General features: G+C 37.0%; 1 protein-coding gene across 3 annotated transcripts in view; it reads right to left on the bottom strand.

The window, feature by feature from the left end:
• Window positions 1-19,161, bottom strand: part of LOC126201088 (exocyst complex component 6B) — a 155,271-nt gene that overhangs the window by 71,476 nt on the left and 64,634 nt on the right. For all 3 annotated transcript variants that reach the window (XM_049936762.1, XM_049936760.1, XM_049936761.1), the window contains exons 7-8: window positions 15,258-15,460; window positions 4,396-4,563 (exon numbers count right to left, since the gene is read on the bottom strand). In XM_049936762.1, the coding sequence (XP_049792719.1) occupies window positions 4,396-4,563; window positions 15,258-15,460 (371 nt within the window). The remainder of the gene's footprint in view (window positions 1-4,395; window positions 4,564-15,257; window positions 15,461-19,161) is intronic.

Raw genomic sequence — 19,161 nt, forward strand, 5'->3', positions numbered from 1 at the left:
TCTTTAAGAGTGTTCTCCCTGAGTAACTTAGGCCATGCCTACGTGACACAAGTTGCTTGTCTTTCATAACCGAGGCAGTTCTGTCCAGTTAAAGCTGCTGACAAGAGACACCTTGAGCCCTCTGCTGAAACTGCTAGCAAATTCATGCCATTGGTTTAGCCAATAGCATGCGCAGGATACCGATCACGTGTACGGACGCTGGAGTGTTCTGCAGTGCAGAACACAGTTGCTTCTCTCTCTTGTAATCCAGACCTCGAGCAGAACAGACGTCTTTTTGGAAGGCAGAGTGCCTCTGGCTCTGCTTTTCATGACCGGCCACCAATGTAAGTTAACATGAACCACTTCTCCTTCCATTGCCCATTTCCATTAATTGTTCAACCTCCTAGACTGGCCTAAACCTAGTAACATATGACTCTAAGCGCACCCCTTGTACACCGTAAATTGAAATACATCCTCTTTATTCTACCTGATTTGCTGTTTTGTCATTTAACAGCAGCCCGACCACTCAAGCTCTTGCACTCTGTTGTCACGAGGCATATGCAACAACCACCTCCTCCCTTTCCCTAACCCTGTATACATTTACAATTGGTGACAAGAAGTGGGATCATATACTTTTACAATGATCTTCAAGGTAACGGTGATGAAGAAACAACTGCACAAATAATGAATCTGGCAATGGGTTCAAATGGTTTTGAAGATATCAAAGAAGAAAACTTGAATAAGCAGCTGAAGATACTTCATAATGTATAATGCAAATTGTGGCATAAATCTAAACACTGAGTGCTGCAACAGCTTGAAACACATTTTCCAATAATAATATTCAGTTTATTTAGCAGTAAAATATTGTAAAAGGGGTCTATTTGGTAGAGCAAGACTATATTTTAATTGCTTTGTGGAACATTATGAAACAGACGCAATGGAAAAACATTGAGTAATAAATAGGCCGAATTATCGCTTTTGCCTGCGAGAGCGCAGCACTGTAAATAACATCATTGGCTTGTTAGCGTTCCATGATTTTTAACAATCTTATGTATTCTGTGACTTTACTAATGATTTTTTTTCTGATAGTAGACTTGACTAGGGAAGGACGTATTTTCATAGGAAGTGTACTTCTACTGTTAAAAAAAGAAACAACAGCCGACATTGCTGCGAGATATCAGAAAATATTAATTTTTGTTAATATAGGTTCTTGTAAGAAGCTGAATATATACTCTAATAGTTGAGCACTGAGAAGAACGTTTTTATGAAATAATAACTGTTATCTTAAAAGGTAAAATTTTTCTTATTTCTGAAGTGAATATTATGCTCATCTTTCCTTTCCTAGTAATTACGATACAAAGTGCAAGCAAGCAGAAGACTTAGGATTTGGAATTCTAGGTAGTACTGTGCGATCCCTGTTTAATAACACAGTCTTTTGGAATGAACAGATTCTCTTTGTGTTGGCTGCTAAGAAGATGTTTAACCTCGGGTGTGCTCGATTGCACTCCAGAGACGCCACACATTACTGCAAAATTAATAATTTACTCTTTTTCAGCCAAGAAGACAGTAATTAAGATCCAAAGCACTAAATACTTTATTTTTGATGAAAAAGTGAAATTCAATTTTCATATTCAAAAGTAACAACAAAGGACAAATTTATTTAAATAATTTAATACTAGGAAGGAAAGAGGACCTGGTAAGAGTAGAGAACAGTAGTTTCAATCAATTTTGCAAAAGAAAGTTTTAAGACTGCCTGTCTGTCTGTTCTTTTGCTCTTATTAGGAACACACAATTTTTCTAGTGGCCAAGAGAGGGTGGTCCTTAGAAGATCACTGCATATGAACCCGGCTTCTAATACATGAGTGATGCTGAAATTGTGACTGCTTCTTCACAAGGAAAAAAAAAGTGAATATGAAAATCAGGATGAAGACACTGACCTTGTCAGTCACTGTAACGCATTGCAATGTGTTGATATGGTGTACATAAATTTGTGGTCCACTTTCTTTCCTACATTTCTCATTTACTAAACCTGTTGTCTGGTACTGCTATTTTTGAATCATCATCATCTTAATAGATGGACATGAAATTTATATCTTCATTGTTGATGATATTTGGCTATTTCATCTGAATATGTCGCAATTTCTGAGGTTGCTGTTATGGTGGGGCCTGAGAACACAGCTGTTTCGATCTGAATACTTACTGGATTTCACTTCTGTGCTGACGTGAGGATGTTACAATGTCTCTTGATTCCAAACGATCATCTGCCCGTTGCTCTCTCATTGGCTGCATAGAACCAGCAGCTGGCACACCACATTTCATTGCCATCACACGTCACAGTGAGCACTGACAGTATCGCAGCACAAAACACCACTTGCTACTACCCAAACTCTTACACCTCCTGCAGAAATGAATACTACTGTCAAGTGTTTCTCCAATTTTAAAATCAATTCAACTCTGACCATAAATGGATTCAGGCAAACTGCAGTATAAAAGCAAAAATGTGTGGTATAGATTCCCATGGTTGAAAATATGATGCAATTTGCTGCCTGCTCACTACTCCCCTTCCCGTACTCATCTTATTGTCGGTCAAGCTGGTGTCACTGTTCCTTCTTCACCCCTTCCTTAGTGCTATGCTTGAGCAGGTATGAAACGCAGACTGCAATATCTTCCAGGGTTCAAGTCATATGTTACAATAGCAACTAACAAATAAATAAAAGATTGCAGTCACAGTTCAGTACATTCCACTCATCCCGTGATATATTGACATTCGTTGGTACTATCTCCACAATGGGTCTTGCCACTGTAATTCATTCTCACAACAACAATGACAATCAGTTGAATGCGATTTCTTTTGTTTGTTGGAAATTTAAATGTGGATTAATTTTCCTCCTTGTTTCATCTTAAAGATGCCATCTTGTTCTAAGGCTGATTAAAAGCTGGTAAAATTTTAACCCAGTATTTTAATACGAGAACAGCAACTGAATTTCTCATTTGCAACCCACTTAGTAAATCATGACAATCTCTCATAATCAAATAATGTATTGATCTGGGTTCACAATCGAGTAATGTTTTTTTGAAAGTCAATATTTCTGCTTTTGAATGTTACCTTTACTTAAAATGCAGCATTAATATTTGTACACAATATCAATACACGTATGAGAAATTTTATGGAAACCTGTTCAAATGCTACAAGAGTTTGGAAGATGATAGAGTATAGCACTGTCTTTCACAAAATCGTCAAGTTTTAAGCAGAGCAAAAGACTGTTGTAGAGGCTAGTTCATAGTTTCTCGTCTATCCCTTCACTAGCAGTGCGTGAGTCAAATGTCATGTGGTTGTTTCAACAGTGTTGATACCGTATTGAGTGCTTCAGAATACTGGGAAATCTTGAGTCTGTTGAAAGCGAGTATTGTTTGCCCAGCCCTGCCATTCTGAATTCTTCAAAATAAATCTGCATGTGACCTCAACAGCCAAAGCTTCAACTGTCAGTGTAAGACGATCCTTATACACTCTATTAAACATGGTAAAAATGTTAAACTTTGCATCAATAGTTTAATCTGTGAATGTAAGACAACCCTGTATTTTCTGAATGACAAATTTTGGAAAAACCATATCTTACCTAATTGGGTAAATATGGTAGTTTGAAACAATGAGATGCTTTAGCCTTGAATAAACAAATTCTGAGCAAATCTGTACAGCTACAAGGTAGCTGCATGACAACGTCTGTGGCTCTGGAATTCCGCTGATATAATTATTGTTCACGTACCCTCAATACAATATGGACTTTTGTTATTGTATCATTTTTGATGAAGTGTTGCAAGTGTAACGTGAATGTAGCCAAGGTGTACTGAACATGGTAACGCACTGTACCACAGATGGATATATAAAAAACATTTACTGATAGGATGTTTCAGCATATGCAGGCCATGAGAGATAGCATCCTGGACTCTTCTAGTATGATGGTTCCCATGTATGTGAAACACCAGACAGGTGCGGCATTTAAACTTGCTGTGCTCAGGAGCGGATAAAATGGTAGCACAAGACACGTAATTGGCTATCTTTGAGGGGTGGGCTTAGGAAAGGTGCTGATGTCTCAGCAAGACACCTGTATGGAACATCCATTTTTAAATGCAGTCTAACTCAAGAATGAGACCAATTTTCCTGGATGTTTGCATACCATTTGAACTGCTTATAGGATACTGGTCTTCAAGCTCATGGGGCTGCTAATAAAGAGGACCTCTTTAATGATAAAGTTTCTGAAAATTTGATCAACATACAAATTAATTTCTGTTCCTTAACAAATCAATTTCAATTAAGAAACTTCTTTCATATACCAAACATGAATAAAAAACTGTTAAAGAATACAAAAGGAATGAAACAGGTGGTGAAACAACTAATCACAGATAAAGTTTACTTACTGAATGAGTTTTCAGAGTATTGATTATCTTTGATCGAGCCATATTCCAAACCTCATCCAGGTATGTTCGATTCACAAGACCATTCCCTGTGTTCAAAACATGATCCTCTACAACGAAGAATCCAACAATTCCATGGATGTATGCCCGATATCCGGCAAGTGTTTCATGCTGAAATATTAATATTGCACGATTTGGTTCTCAATTAATTGAAGAAATGACAAGACATTACAAATACACAACATAAGAAAGTACTAGTTAATGAACTTTGAATCTGAAACATAGAACACATTGTAATTTTTTGTTTTGTAAAACAATTTAAGCTAATCATTAGAAAAATGAAGTATAATCTAAGTATAAGCTGCACTTAGATTGCTCATAAAGTGACCAATAAGATTTCCTCTAAAATGTAGTATTTAAACCAGTCTTTTACTTAAGAGGTTTTCATTTAACTTAATGATCAGTTTCAATAAGTAATGATCATCTGCAGACCAGTCTGAAATATGCAAAAGGAATGTGCATATAATTACAATTATATCTTTCAGACTGACTGAATTTCATCGTTACTGATTGAATTTCATTAACAAAATAAGATAATAAAGCCTTCCACATTTTACACATGCAGATATGGCCTGCTGGGAACATAGTGACCACTATAATTCATATTCAGATGAAACGGCATCAGGCTGCACACAGTCTGATTTACTATAACCAGTTTCACTCATCAGATAATCATTGACCTGATGGAAAAAAGTTTTGGGATTAAAGGCACTACTCAGTGCCACAGCCAGTTTAAGTCACACAGTTGAGCTGCATGTCCTCATAGAAAATAATGACTGTAGCTTGCCCTTGCTTTCAGTCTTTTGCAGTACCAACACAGCAAAGTAATGCTGCCTAAATATCACAAGGATGGATCAGTCAATCATCCAGACTGCTGCCCCTGCAACTACTGAAAATGCTGCTGCCCATCTCTAGGAGGCACAGGTTTGCATGGCTTCGTCACATATACCCCTCCATTACCATTGCACCTACAGTATGTCTATCCATATTGTTAAGGCAATCAAGCCACCCTATTCTGGCAAAGTTTATGGTTGAGGGAAGATAGGAAAGTTACCAACAAATATGGAACAGTAAATTTTCTGAATGTACCCACCAAAAGGTACATATTTTCCTCTTTATATGTAATGTATCCTCCCCATGAACCACGGCCTTCATCACAGTGGAATAGCTTGTGTACCTCAACAATACAGATAGCTGTGCAACCACAACAGAGGGTTATCTGTTGGGGGGCAGGGGGGGGGGGGGGGGGCAGACTAAAGAGTGATTCCTGAAGAGGGCCACAGCAGCCTTTTCAGTGGCTGCAGGGGCAACAGTCTGGATGATTGACTTGTCTGGCCTTGTAACATCAGCCCACATGGCCTTGCTGTGCTGGTACTGCGAACATCTGAAAGTAAGGAAAAACTACAGCTGTAATTTTTCGCAAGTGCATGCAGCTCTACTTTATGGTTAAATGATGATGGCATCCTCTTGGATATAGTATTCTGACAGTAAAATAGTCCCCCGTTTGGATCTCCGGGGAGGACTACTCAAGAAGACATCTCATCAAGAGAGACAAAAATGGCTTTCTACAGGTCGGAGCATGGAATATTAGGTCCCTTAATCAGGCAAGTAGGTTAGAAAATGCAAAAAACAGACATAGGTTGATGCTACATATAGTGGGAATTAGGGAAGTTTCATGGCAGGAGGAAAGGGACTTCTGGTCAGGTGAGCATGGGCTTATAAATACAAAATCAAATAGGGATAATGCAGAAGTATGTCTAATAATGAATTTAACTGTGCTGGAGGCTGGAATTAGAAAGTAAGAAAAGGAACACATGAAAAAAAAGTTAGTGAAAATGGACCAGGAGAGAGGAAAGAGGAAGCTGCATGGTAGAATTTTGTACAGAGCATAATTTAATCATCACTAACACTTGGTTTAAGAATCATGAATGAATATTATATACATGGAAGAGACCTGGGGGCACCAGAAGGTTTCAGATTGATTGTATAATGGTAAGACAAATTTTGGAATTACATTTTGAACTGTAAGACATTTGCAGGGGAAGATGTGGACTCTGTCCACAATGAACTGTAGATTAAAACTGACAAAATTGCAAAAAGAAAATTAAGGATATGGGACCTGGATAAGTTGAAAGAATCAGAGGTTACTGAGAGTTTCAGAGGGAGCATTAGGGAGTGACTGACTACAATGGGGGAAAGGAATACAGCAGAAGATGAATGGGTAGCTCTGGGAGATGAAATAGTAAACAAAGCTGAGAAACAAAATAGGTAAAAAGACAAGGCCTTGTAGAAATCCTTGGATATCAAAGGAGATATTGAATTTACTGAGGGAAGGAGAAAATGTAAAAATGCAACTAATGAAGCAGATGAAAGGAAATATAAAAGCCTAAACAATGAGAGTGACAGAAAGTTTAAAATTACTAAGCTGATTAGATGACAAGCCTATAGAAGAACTTATAACAGGCTAAAGATACATTATGTGATCAAAAGTATCTGGACACCTGGCTAAAAATGACTTACAAGTCCGTGGTGCCCTTCATCGGTAATGCTGGAATTCAATATGGTGTTGGCCCACCCTTATCCTTGATGACAAATTCCACTCTCACAGGCATACTTTCAATCGGGTGCTGGAAGGTTTTGTGGGGAATGGCAGCCCATTCTTGATGGAGTGCTGCACTGAGGAGAGGTATTGATGTTGGTTGGTGAGGTCTGGCATGAAGTCGGCGTTCCAAAACATCCCAAAGGTGTTCTATAGGATTCGGGTTAGGACTCTGTGCAGGTCAGTCCATTACAGGAATGTTATTGTCGTGTAACCACTCCGCCACAGGCTGTGTATTATGAACAGGTGCTCTATCATGTTGAAAGATTCAATCGCCATCCCCATACTGCTCTTCAACAGCGGGAAGCAAGGAGGTGCTTAAAACATCAATGTAGGCCTGTGCTGTGATAGTGCCACACAAAATAACAAGGGGTGCAAGCCTCCTCCACGAAAAACACGATCACACTATAACACCACAGCCTCTGAATTTTACTGTTGGCACTACACACACTGGCAGATGATGTTTATTGGGCATTCGCCATACCCACACCTTGCTATCGGATTGCGACATTGTGTACCATGATTCGTCACTCCACACAGCATTTTTCCACTGTTCAGTTGTCCACTGTTTACGCTTCTTACACCACGCAAGGCACTGTTTGGCATTTACCAGTGTGATATGTGGCTTGTGAGCAGCGGCTCGACCATGAAATCCATGTTTTCTCACCTGCCGCCTAACTGTCATAGTACTTGCAGTGGATCCTGATGCAGTCTGGAATTCCTATGTGATGGTCTGGATAGATGTCTGTCTATTACACATCACGACATCTTCAACTGTCGGCAGTCTCTGTCAGTCAACAAGCGAGGTCGGCCTATACGCTTCTGTGCTGTACATATCCCTTCACGTTTCCACTTCACTATATCTTTAAACAGTGGACCTAGGGATGTTTACTGGTGTGGAAATCTCACATACAGACATATGACACAAGTGGCACCCAATCACATGACCATGTTCGAAGTCCATGAGTTCTGCGGAGTGCCCCATTTTTTTTCTCTCATGATGTCTAATGATTATTGAGATCATTGATATGGAGTACCTGGCAGTAGGTGGCAGCTGAGTAGTGGCAGGGGGAAAATAAGAATGTGATATATATATTTGGTGCTTAAATAGTCAAAAGGAAAATTTTGAAAGAATAATGGAAAAATATTTGGAAATACTCACATTCTGGGTGAACTTTAACTGGCACTAATATAAACAGACCTTCAATATTCAATACATATATTCAGCATTTAACATTCGTAAATTTTTTGTACATCCTTTTTTTGTTACCACTATTGTGCAGGGATATTTGGTATGACAATATTGGTTCCGGATCAACTCTCCTCTGCTCACGCAAATTCTTCTTGTTAGCTCCAATCCTCTTGATGCAGGATTCTCAGTGTGGCGCGGAATAATGAACAGGAAATAACTGTGCGAATAAACTTAGCTATCTTGATAACAACTTTTAATGTACAGTTGCAATACACATTTTTTTAACAATATTGACTCGATGGAACTCGCAATATGTCCGCCTGCTATCGCGTATAGAGATGAATGGACTTTTTAACAGTATTAACTCTGTGGAGCTTGCAATATGTTCCCCCGCTATCACGTAAAGACACCGACAGACGAATCTAAAGTAATTTAAAAAATAGAAGAGCATTTATTTACCTCTTTCATTTTATGTCAATGTTATAAAAGAAAAGAAAATAATAATAATAATAATAATAATATGTTACATTATACAGCACAATGCACCTGATATGAAAAACCAATGTTTTTGGCAGTGTCCGGATACTTTTGATCACATAGTGTAGACACAGTGCAACACCTATTTTACATTTTTGTGGGGTCCACAATTAAAAACCGTAAAACTGAGAAAAATGCAGAACTGATGAAAATGTTAAAACCTCCAAAATATGAGCAAAAACAACTGTAATTGACATATATAATTAAAAATCATAATCCTCACCAATTGTATAAAATCTATATAAGTGAAGGAAATTTAATGTATAGTACAAAATTCTATAATCTGTGGTAATGAATTTAATCAGTTCTTAAAAATTCACAGATGAGTAACAGCAAGTAAAAACTCATTAAAAAATTGAAATTGGTATCTGTGTACAAGGTAACTGAGCTATTTTCCGACATACTACGACCACAAATTATACATCAAAACATAATTTTCAAGATATCATGGTGAATTAAAGCAAAAACTGTGAATAATGGTGAAAGGCATCAGAATCTAACATGTGTTGGTGTGTGTTTTCTGCTTCTGCAGCCAATGGCAGTTTAATTGGGTCTAGTAGACTTCAAGCCGCATACACACTAAGCTTGGAACATGTTTTTGAAACATTTTCTGGCTACTTGGTATGCCCATTGTTTGGAAACGTCTTTCAAAACATGGAAGCAACTATCCACAGCAGTGTCAGCAGAGATCAAAGGAAACAATGTTTCAAGCCAGCTGCTGCATGTGACCGCTGCACAGCGCAAGTACATTTTTATATTTCACATCGTGCTGTTTGTTGTATAGAGGTGTTAGGCATAGGTGATTGTTTTCTGTTGCTGTATTAAGTTTTTCCAAGGGAAAAATGCAGTGGACAAGGACTCTGGAGTTGCTATCATTGTACCAGATTGACATCTGCTTGTGGACTATATGAAGCAAGCAGTACAAGAATAACAATAAAACAAGACGTTCTGCAGAAAACTGCTGCTACATCTGGTAGAATATTGAGAAAGACTGCATATAAAACAAAATAAGGTTGTCTATCATCATAGCTTGCTTCGAAATGTGAAATAAATACTCAAGGCTCAGGAATGAAGCTCCTGTTGGGGAAAAAAATAAAAAATTAAAAAAAAATTAAAAAAATAAATAAAAATTTGGTTGTAATTGCTTTGCTGAAATTTCTATCTTTTTTTAAGAAATGGTGATACCATATTTGCCACAAATTCAAAATTGTTAGAAGACATACATGAAATTATGGAAACTAGAGCTGTCTTCCATACTCAGATCCCATACTTAGCAAGTTTTTCCCAACAGTTATTCTATGGTATGTTTTTGCTCACCAAATATGACGACTGTATGTAAACCAGCAAATCAATTTCTTACAACAACTAATCTGATTTTATGAACCATTACCAACTACTATACAAACTTTCCATCAAAATAATATCATAGTTTTAAAACCAATTACGAAATACTTTAATAAAAGCAACCTTATTCTGTAAAATTACGCAACACTGGGAGATGCTTATGGCCTTCAGGCCACAAATCATGATAAATAAATTTAAAAAAAGAATGAATGATGATGACGTCTGTCATTGTGTTTGTGTGAATCTTTGAGTATTAATAATGCAGCTCATGTATTACAGTTTCCTCATCTCTGGACATGACATGGCAGACAATACGAGAACAAAGCAACAAATAGCATTGCAGATGATGTGAATACACTGAGAAATGTTCACTGCCAGTTTGGACAGAGGCAAGAAACGAAGTTGGAAACAGATTTGAAATACTGTAGGAAAAAATGTTTCCAGCAAAAACATGTTTCCAGTGGCAGTGTGGACGCAACTTCACACTACTTTTTGCACTTTTACTGTCACTGGTGGGTTTTTGACTATCAACTTTTAGGAGCACTTCTGAATGACCCCTGTGTGAACTGTGTGCATATTCATTTCCTTCACAGTGTGAAGCGTATGTGCACAGTATGCCACTTCAAAGCAATGGTGCATTGAATGTATATCACAAATATGTCACACTTATCATTAAATGTCAATTAATAAAGATCAATGCTGTAAGGCTTCAAGAGATTTTATGATAACTAATGCACAGTACAAAATTCAGAAGAGGAACCTGAAGCATAATGTATAATGTCATGGTTAGCTGATTTAGAGATCACAGGTTCGCAACTTGCTGCATGCCAATTTTTTTTTAAACTTAGTGTTGTTATCACATTCATTATGATCATAATACAATATGTTCCGCAATATTCAATGCTGTTAAACATTTCTGTCTGGTTAGAGATGAGATAAATATCTGTCTGTTTATCTGTCGTGATTCCCGAGTGTGTGGTTAGACAGAAACCTAAGAGGACAGCTTACTTTCCTGTGAATGGAACGAACAGCAATGGAATGCATATTGTGTCACAAATATATAGCTTTTTATTTCCGAATATGTGGCAATTTATGAGTGTGTGGTTAGGTAGGAAACTATAAGGACAGCTTAAATCGCTGCAACTGAAATGATGAGCAATAACATTCATACTCTTCCTTGTCACAAATATGTTGCACATTGTGCAATCACAAATATATTCCCCTAAAGAGTTCTTGCTACAACTGAGATTCTCCTCTCACTAACATAGCCATAAACATCAACTTGATGCTATACCGACTGACTAATCTATAGTCTCATTCCTTGTTGCCTTTTCAGTGCCACCACATTATGATTACATCAGTTCCTGCAAAAAGTAGTCTGAAATATACTCAACCCATCATAATTGCACAGTGAAGCTAAATGTTGCAAGTTGTGTTGGCAATGCCAATAAAGAATTATGTCAGCATTTCTTCTTTCATGTTGCCCCTCTTTGCAACAGTGTAAAATATTCCCTTAACTCTGCAATCACTCATGGTGTGAACCAGATGTCTTTTGTGTCACTTATGACTTGTTTAGTCACATCAAATGTCAATAGGAAGAAAATGAGATGAAGTCAAGTGAGATTTTGAGTAAGAACATCGAAATGACTAAGTCTTACTTGAAAGAAAAGTACAAACAGGAATTTTTTTGCATTGATCTTATGAATTTTTCACAGGGGCTACAAATTTATAGTGTAGAATCCGAAAAACGTAAAATCGGAGAATGTAAAATCGAAGTTCCACTGTATCTACAAGTAGGAAAATTAAAGAGGCCTTTGAAGAAAAGAGAAACAGCTGAATGAATGTCAAGAGATTGGATGGAAAACCAGTATCAAGCAAAGAAGGGGAGGCTGAAATGTTCACGCAATGTACAGAATGGCTATACAATGGAAAATGAACTTTTAGTCACTATTATACAAAAGGAAGATGAAGATAAGAGGGGACATGCGATACTGCAAGATGTTTTTGACAGTTTACTGGAAGGTCTAAGCTGAAACTAGGCATTTGGAGCAGAAGACAGTCCCTCAGAACTGCTGAGATCCTTGGGTGAACCAGCAATAAAAAAACTATTCCACATGGTATACAGGACATACGAGATAAGAAAAATACCCTCAGACGTCACAAAAGATGTGATAATCCCCTAATTCCAAAGAAAGCAGGTGATGACATGTTAATATTATGAGACTATCAGTTTAATAAGTCTTGGCTGCAAAATAGGTCCTTTACAGAAGAATTGAAAAAATTGTAGAAGCCAACCTCATGGAAGAGTTTATAGCATTTGTAGACTGAGAGAAAGATTTTAGCAATGTTGATTGGAATACGCTCTTTGAAAATCTGAAGGGGTAAAATACAGAGAGTGAAAGATTATTTGCAACTTGTACAGAAACCAGATGACAATTATAAGAGTCAAAGGGCATGAAAGAGAAGCAGTGATTGAGAAGGGAGTGATGCAAAGCTGTAGCCTATCTCCAGTGTTATTTAATCTGTACATTAAGCAAGCAGTAAAAGTAATCAAAGAAAGATTTGGAGATGGAAGTACAGTTCTGAGAGAACAAATAAAAATTTTGAGATTTGGCAATGGCATTGTAATTCTGTCAGAGGCAGCAAAAGACTTGGAAGAGCAGCTGACTGGAATGGACAAAGTCTTGAAAGGATACAAGAAGAACATCAACAAAAGCAAAACAAGGGTAAAGGAATGTAGTTGAATTAAATAAGGCTTTGCTGAGGGAATTAGATTAGGAAATGAGACACTAAAAGTAGTAGATGAGTTTTGCTATTTGGGCAGTAAAATAACCAATGATCACTAAAATAGAGGAGATATGAAACAGACTGGCAATGGCATGAAGAAAAAAATTTATTAACACAGAATATAAAAGTTTAGGAAGTCTTTCCTGAAGATATTTGGAAAGTTGCCTTTTTCAGAAACATGGATGATAAACAGTTCAGACAAGAAGAGAATAGACATGTTTGAAATATGGTGCTAAATAAGAATGCTGAAGATTAGATGGGTACATCATGCAACTAACAAGGAGGTACTGAATAGAATTGGTGAGAAAAGAAGTATGTGGCACAACTTGACTTAAAGAAGGGACTGGTTAAAGGACACTTTCTGGGGCATCAAGGGGTCACCAGTTTAGTATTGGAAGGAGGGGCAAAAATTGTAGAGGGAGACCACGAGATGAATACACTGATCCATTTCAAAAGGATGTAGATTGCAGTAGTTATTCAGAGATCAAGAGTCTTGTGCAGGATAGAGTAGTATGGAGCTGCATCAAACTAGCCATCAGACATGATGCTGCTACTGCCGCCGCCGCCACCGCTGCCACTGCCGCTGCCACCACCACCACCACCACCAACAACAACAACAACATGTAATGTCTTTTTGTCTTGATCATGTATGTAAACAAAACAAAATGTGCAGCAATAGATTAAGTGCATGTCTGATATTTGTTGTGAACTGTAGTTGATGTTTAATGTGATGCATTTACGAATTCACAATAGATTAAGTGTATGTCTGATATTTGTTGTGAACTGTAGTTGATGTTTAATGTGACGCATTTACGAATTCACATCAAGTGTGTACCTTCATACTGTATACCTGTACATATCTCCCAAAACCATACTCTTTTACAACAGTATGGTCATGTATTTTTAAACATAGCACCACACAAACACTTTGCTTCTGATCTTTGCACCACAGTTCCACATGCCTAAGAAACACACCTGAATAAGGTTTGCCATAATAAAACAATTGATAATTAATGACCAGTTGTTATTATTACTGCACTCCATTTCAATTGATGCTGATGATAGCATGAGATAAATGGCCTACGAGTTAAGATCAAAGACCATCTCCATTTTTTTTTATTTATCTCCTGCACTTTATAAAAATCAAATAAATTAGAAACTTTCTCTACCCTCAATATTTGGAGGAAACCAAATGATTTATTTGTGCGACTGGCCCTTATTACATATTATTTTACTTTCGATTTTTACTGATCCCATAAACTTCCATGATGAATCAAAAGCCTTCTGCATGACGCAGGTGTGCTCATTCTTCCAGTAATGGGATTATAATAATACCCTTGTTGATGAGTGAATGCCTGTTCCATAAGCTCTGCACCAACATGAATTCAATGTACAATGTAATGTTCTCTAATGTTCTTATCTATGTATACCAACAGCACATCTGTACTGGTATTAATGACAATTATTATACAAAATTAGTCTGTAATGCCACACACAGAAAATTATTATTTGGTTCAGCAGCCAGAGACTGCATTTGTGTGTGTGTGTGTGTGTGTGTGTGTGTGTGAGAGAGAGAGAGAGAGAGAGAGAGAGAGAGAGAGAGAGTGGGGGGGGGGGGCAACTATCCTTTTCATAACACTGTTACATTCTATCCTGGATTTTCCATTGTTGAATTGTAACATCTCGCAAACATTTATGTACATTGGACTGATTTCACAAAGAAGTTCCCTCAGTAGAAAGCTGAGGTAATTGTAACAAAACTACCACAATGATGTAGACGGTCAACAAAATGGAGATAATTTTGAACATAACTGACGAGAAATGTAATTCAACATTATAATCTATGTAATTCAGGGTTTGAGTGGTTTTCTATTCTGAAAAAAAAAAAAGAGACCTAATGTTAGTTGGTGCAATGTTAATGTCGTAGCTCCAAATCTCTTACCAAGTGATGTGGGTAATGGTCAGCAAACTGGACTTATATTTGGGAGGGCAGCTGTTCAGATCCCCTGTATGTTTTTAGTTGCTTCCTCAACTAATTATGGCAAGTACAAGGACAGCTCCTTTCAAATGGACAGGGCTGATTTACCTCCCTCTTAATCCTCCCCCACTGATTGAATTTGAGCTCTGCTTGTCAAAAGGGCATTAAACTCTCATTTTCTTTCTGCCAAATCGCTTCTCCGCTTCTCATGTTTTAGAAGAAGCACTGCAATCTTGTTACCTTATTACTTTAGACAAAACTGAAAAATAAATGTGATAATATTATGATATTTGTAAGGATTCATCAATATGTTCTGAAATACTAACAGTGCAATTTCACTGAAAATCTGAACAACTGTTTTTACTTACCATGTTAGTTGGAGGCTGAAGAACAAGTCGTGCTTGCTTCTTCCGCTGTTTACGATAGTATGTCTCAAAGGTATCACGTGATCCTAAGACTGTGTAGATATGCAGGCAGCGATACACAGGTGAGAAATCTATAAGGTCCTGTGCACTGAGGTCCTCTTCTGCATCATAACTGCTTTCTGCTGGTGGTTCATAATCTACTTCACCTGGGACAAGACAATAAGCAAGTTAACTAGCCTCTTTCAGGACATTTGCTTCTGAAGGTTTAATTATAACACTGATAAAATTTTAACTGCTGAGCTAATGTACAACTTTATTGAAAAAAAAAAAAACTTTTGTTGCTTGATCTTAAAAAAATTCACAAATTATTGGTTGTTCAGCACATATTAGGATGATAATAGGAAGAATGTACAGTATTACTACCATTTGATACAGTAAAATCATTTTGGCTTGATGTTGCGTTTGGCTGCCTACATGCACAGATTAACAACTGTTGCAATTGTGTCAGTAGAACGCAGTGACATGAGCAATTTGTATGTAAGTACAAGATAACAGGATTCATATTTACTTCTTTGTTAGCAAAATGTCAAAGAGGCTAAATATGCTTCAAGTATGCAATATACACTGAACGTACTTTTTGAGAAATGGTTCCCTTTAAAAAATAACTAGCAGAGTTTGAAATACATTTTAAAAACTCTGCTCTTTACTTCAAAATTATCCAACTAGATTACATATTATTCACTTTCTAGTCAACAGGAATTGAATATTCAGTACAAAAATTAAACATTACTGCCCTTAACAATATGCTTAGTCATGATCTTCTCTCCTACTTATAATATACACTTCCATGAGATCACTTACAGTGTGACATTAATATCTTACATCATTTGCCATCCTTTCAGAACAAAATTACCTCAACAGCAACACACACAAATATTCCCACAAACAACCTGTTATCTTCTCAATGGTGTTTTCGTTAATAAATTCAGTTGCATCAAAGACTCATAATAACCTTCTGAAGAGAAATAAAAGTTGTTTGAAACCTGAGTTGTAATGTCAAGCTTCAAGTTTATATTACTATCCACTGCTCAAGACTTCTGACTTGTGGTTATCCTTATGTACACCTTTCTTTACACTCATACCTTCAACATACACTTTTTGAGAGGGTGAAAACTTAGTCCCAGTTTACATTACAATAAGTGCTAAGTTCTATTGCAAAGTTCACAATGTTTAATATGCTCAAGAGGAAGTAAAGCTAATTTTTTTTATTTGAATGGTTGATATTAGAGTGGCTTATTTCCGAGAAGTCTTTTATTTTCATTAAAAATTCTGTTGTATGTAAAAATTAAAAGATGCATGGAATGCTATAAGGCTCAAGCTGTTCAGAGATAATGCAGCATGTGCAAGAACAGATGCTGACTGTCTGTCACTGAGTATCTCCATGGAGAAAATTGGTAACCATTCACAATTTTACACTTTTTAATTTATGTTGCTAATCACACTGAACAGTGTAGCTTTTTGTGGATTTGTGTTTGTCCAATTAAAATGTGTTGTATGAATATGATTCAATGACATTGTGAAAATGTTACTTCATTTGACTTGAAGTAAACCCATAATCAAGGACCAGAGTACAAAAGCAAATCCACTGATAAAATGTTACTGAAGGAAGGTAATACAGTAAAACTTCATTTATATGTTTTTCAATGGACTACAGAAAAAAAAATTGTATAAGTGTGAAAAACGTATAAATGAAATATAGCACCATACTATCAAATTAATTGGTAAACACAAATGAAAAATCCAGTAAATAAAATGTTACATCGGCTTACTCGGTACCATACTTAACAAAGATATAAAGAAAAATGTAAACCTCTACACAGAAGAAAAGTCATTTTGTAAAAAAAATTGTAATTTTTGCTTGTTTTTTCTTTGATGTTGCAATAGCGTGCACTGTACCATCAAAACAGGCTAACTCTGTCATTATTTCGTCAAAAACATTGTGGCACATCACAAATTGTTTAATTATTTCTAATGCATTTACTGCATCATTAAATGTCATGGAAGAATGCTGAATATTTCTATCAATTTCGTTATATATGTGACGCAGCATGTAAATTTGTGTGTCAGACAGTTGCAGCGATGCTAGCGCTCCAAGTGGTTGATTTCTGCATGCAGTAAACACAAAACGAACACTTCCTTCGATCAAATCATCTTTGACTGCTTGATTAATGGCATCTCATTCTTAGCATTCTCAAATCTGAAACTAGGCTGTTAGTTCATTGTCTCTAGTCCTGCATATTGTCTCACTCCTAGCCCATTTTTTAGTGATTTTTGCCTTCACAGCAGTGGGTCTTCATCTTACTTTTTCTTGCCTCAGTTCCTGAATCAAAGCTTCTCCTGGTAAAGGAGCTATTTCAAATCTACAAAAAATGGAAGGACTAAACCATCTTTTCATTTTGTGTGCATTAGATCTGCTCCGATATTTCTTGTTTTCAGTGACTATTAATTAGATGCCCATTTTCTATACTTTAATACAGTAGAACTTGATCAAATTGGAATGTGTATAATTCAGAAATCTGCCCAACCATACACGTTCAGTTCGATGCGCTCTTTACACTTTTATATGCTAATTTTTTTTGTACAAAGTGGAATGTGTCTAACACAGAAATGGAGGTTATTCACTGCTACAATATTACGGTGTGGTACTGCAGATGTGGACATCAAACTGCACTGCTCTGTTCAACAACGAACCACTTACATGCAGTGTCGGTACATCAAAGGAAATGTTATTTTCGCAAGTGCTCTGTTTGGTGGTGTTTCTCATTTTCCATTATTAATGATGTAAGTGGGTGCAAACTGGAATATTCCTGTGCATCTACTAACACTCTGCTGCAATCTGTGCAGTGAAAGATGTGGGTGTTGTTCCGTTAAATAATGGTTTTACCCTACAAGGTCAAGCACATTGAAGAATGCATTGTCTGCATTATTTTCTACCAGTTTCAGTTGACTAGTACCACTTTAAGCGATAACATGGTGTCAAACAGAAAGTATGTGTCGCTAACACTTATCGAAAATATTAATGTAATCAGGGCGAGAGAGACAGACAAATTCTCTATGCATGAAATAACGTTGTGTCTCAAATGTGGTAAAATATAAATTTATGGCACTTTAAGAAACAAGGATAAAATACGGGATGAATGGATGAAAGGGAACAGGCAAATTAAAAGAAACGCGAAGAAGATGGGAAATGAAGAAGTTAATTGGATAGTGTGGAAATGGTTCATAAGCACACGGGCAAAAAACTTACCTTTGGCTGGACCCATGTTGCACAGTGAAAGTTTCTAAAAAGCTTGGAAATGTGGAGTTCAATGCATCCACAGGATGGTTGGACAGTTTCAAAGCCAGGCATGGCATCGTGTGGAACGAAGTGTGTGGAGAAGCTAAGGATGTGCAGGAAAGTGTAGCAACAGAATGGAAGACAATACTGTACAACCTAATTACAAATTATGATCCAAAAGGCGTGTTCAGCGCCAATGAAACCAAACTGTTTTATTGTGCACTGCCTTCAAAATCTCTAGCAATTCAAGGTGAAAAGTGCAGTGGTTGAAAAAGGGTCATGGAAAGACTCCCTGTACTGCCATGTGGACACATGTTACATGAAATGGAGAAGACACTGGTGATCTGAAAGGTGCAAAACAATGTCGTTTCGAAGCATTGGCATCAGTAAGCTTCCAGTCAGGGGATGAAGCAATAAAAAGGTATGGATGGTGAGTAGTGTTATGGAAGAATGGCTGGGCTCTTTCAATGCTTTAATGAAAAAAGGAAATCACCAAGTTTTTTTCCTAGACAATGCAATCCACCACCCAAAAGTCGAGTTATTAAATGTGACATTGACTTGGTTCCTGCC

Source organism: Schistocerca nitens, chromosome 1 (genome assembly GCF_023898315.1).
Source record: "Schistocerca nitens isolate TAMUIC-IGC-003100 chromosome 1, iqSchNite1.1, whole genome shotgun sequence".
Taxonomy (NCBI): Eukaryota; Metazoa; Arthropoda; class Insecta; order Orthoptera; family Acrididae; genus Schistocerca; species Schistocerca nitens.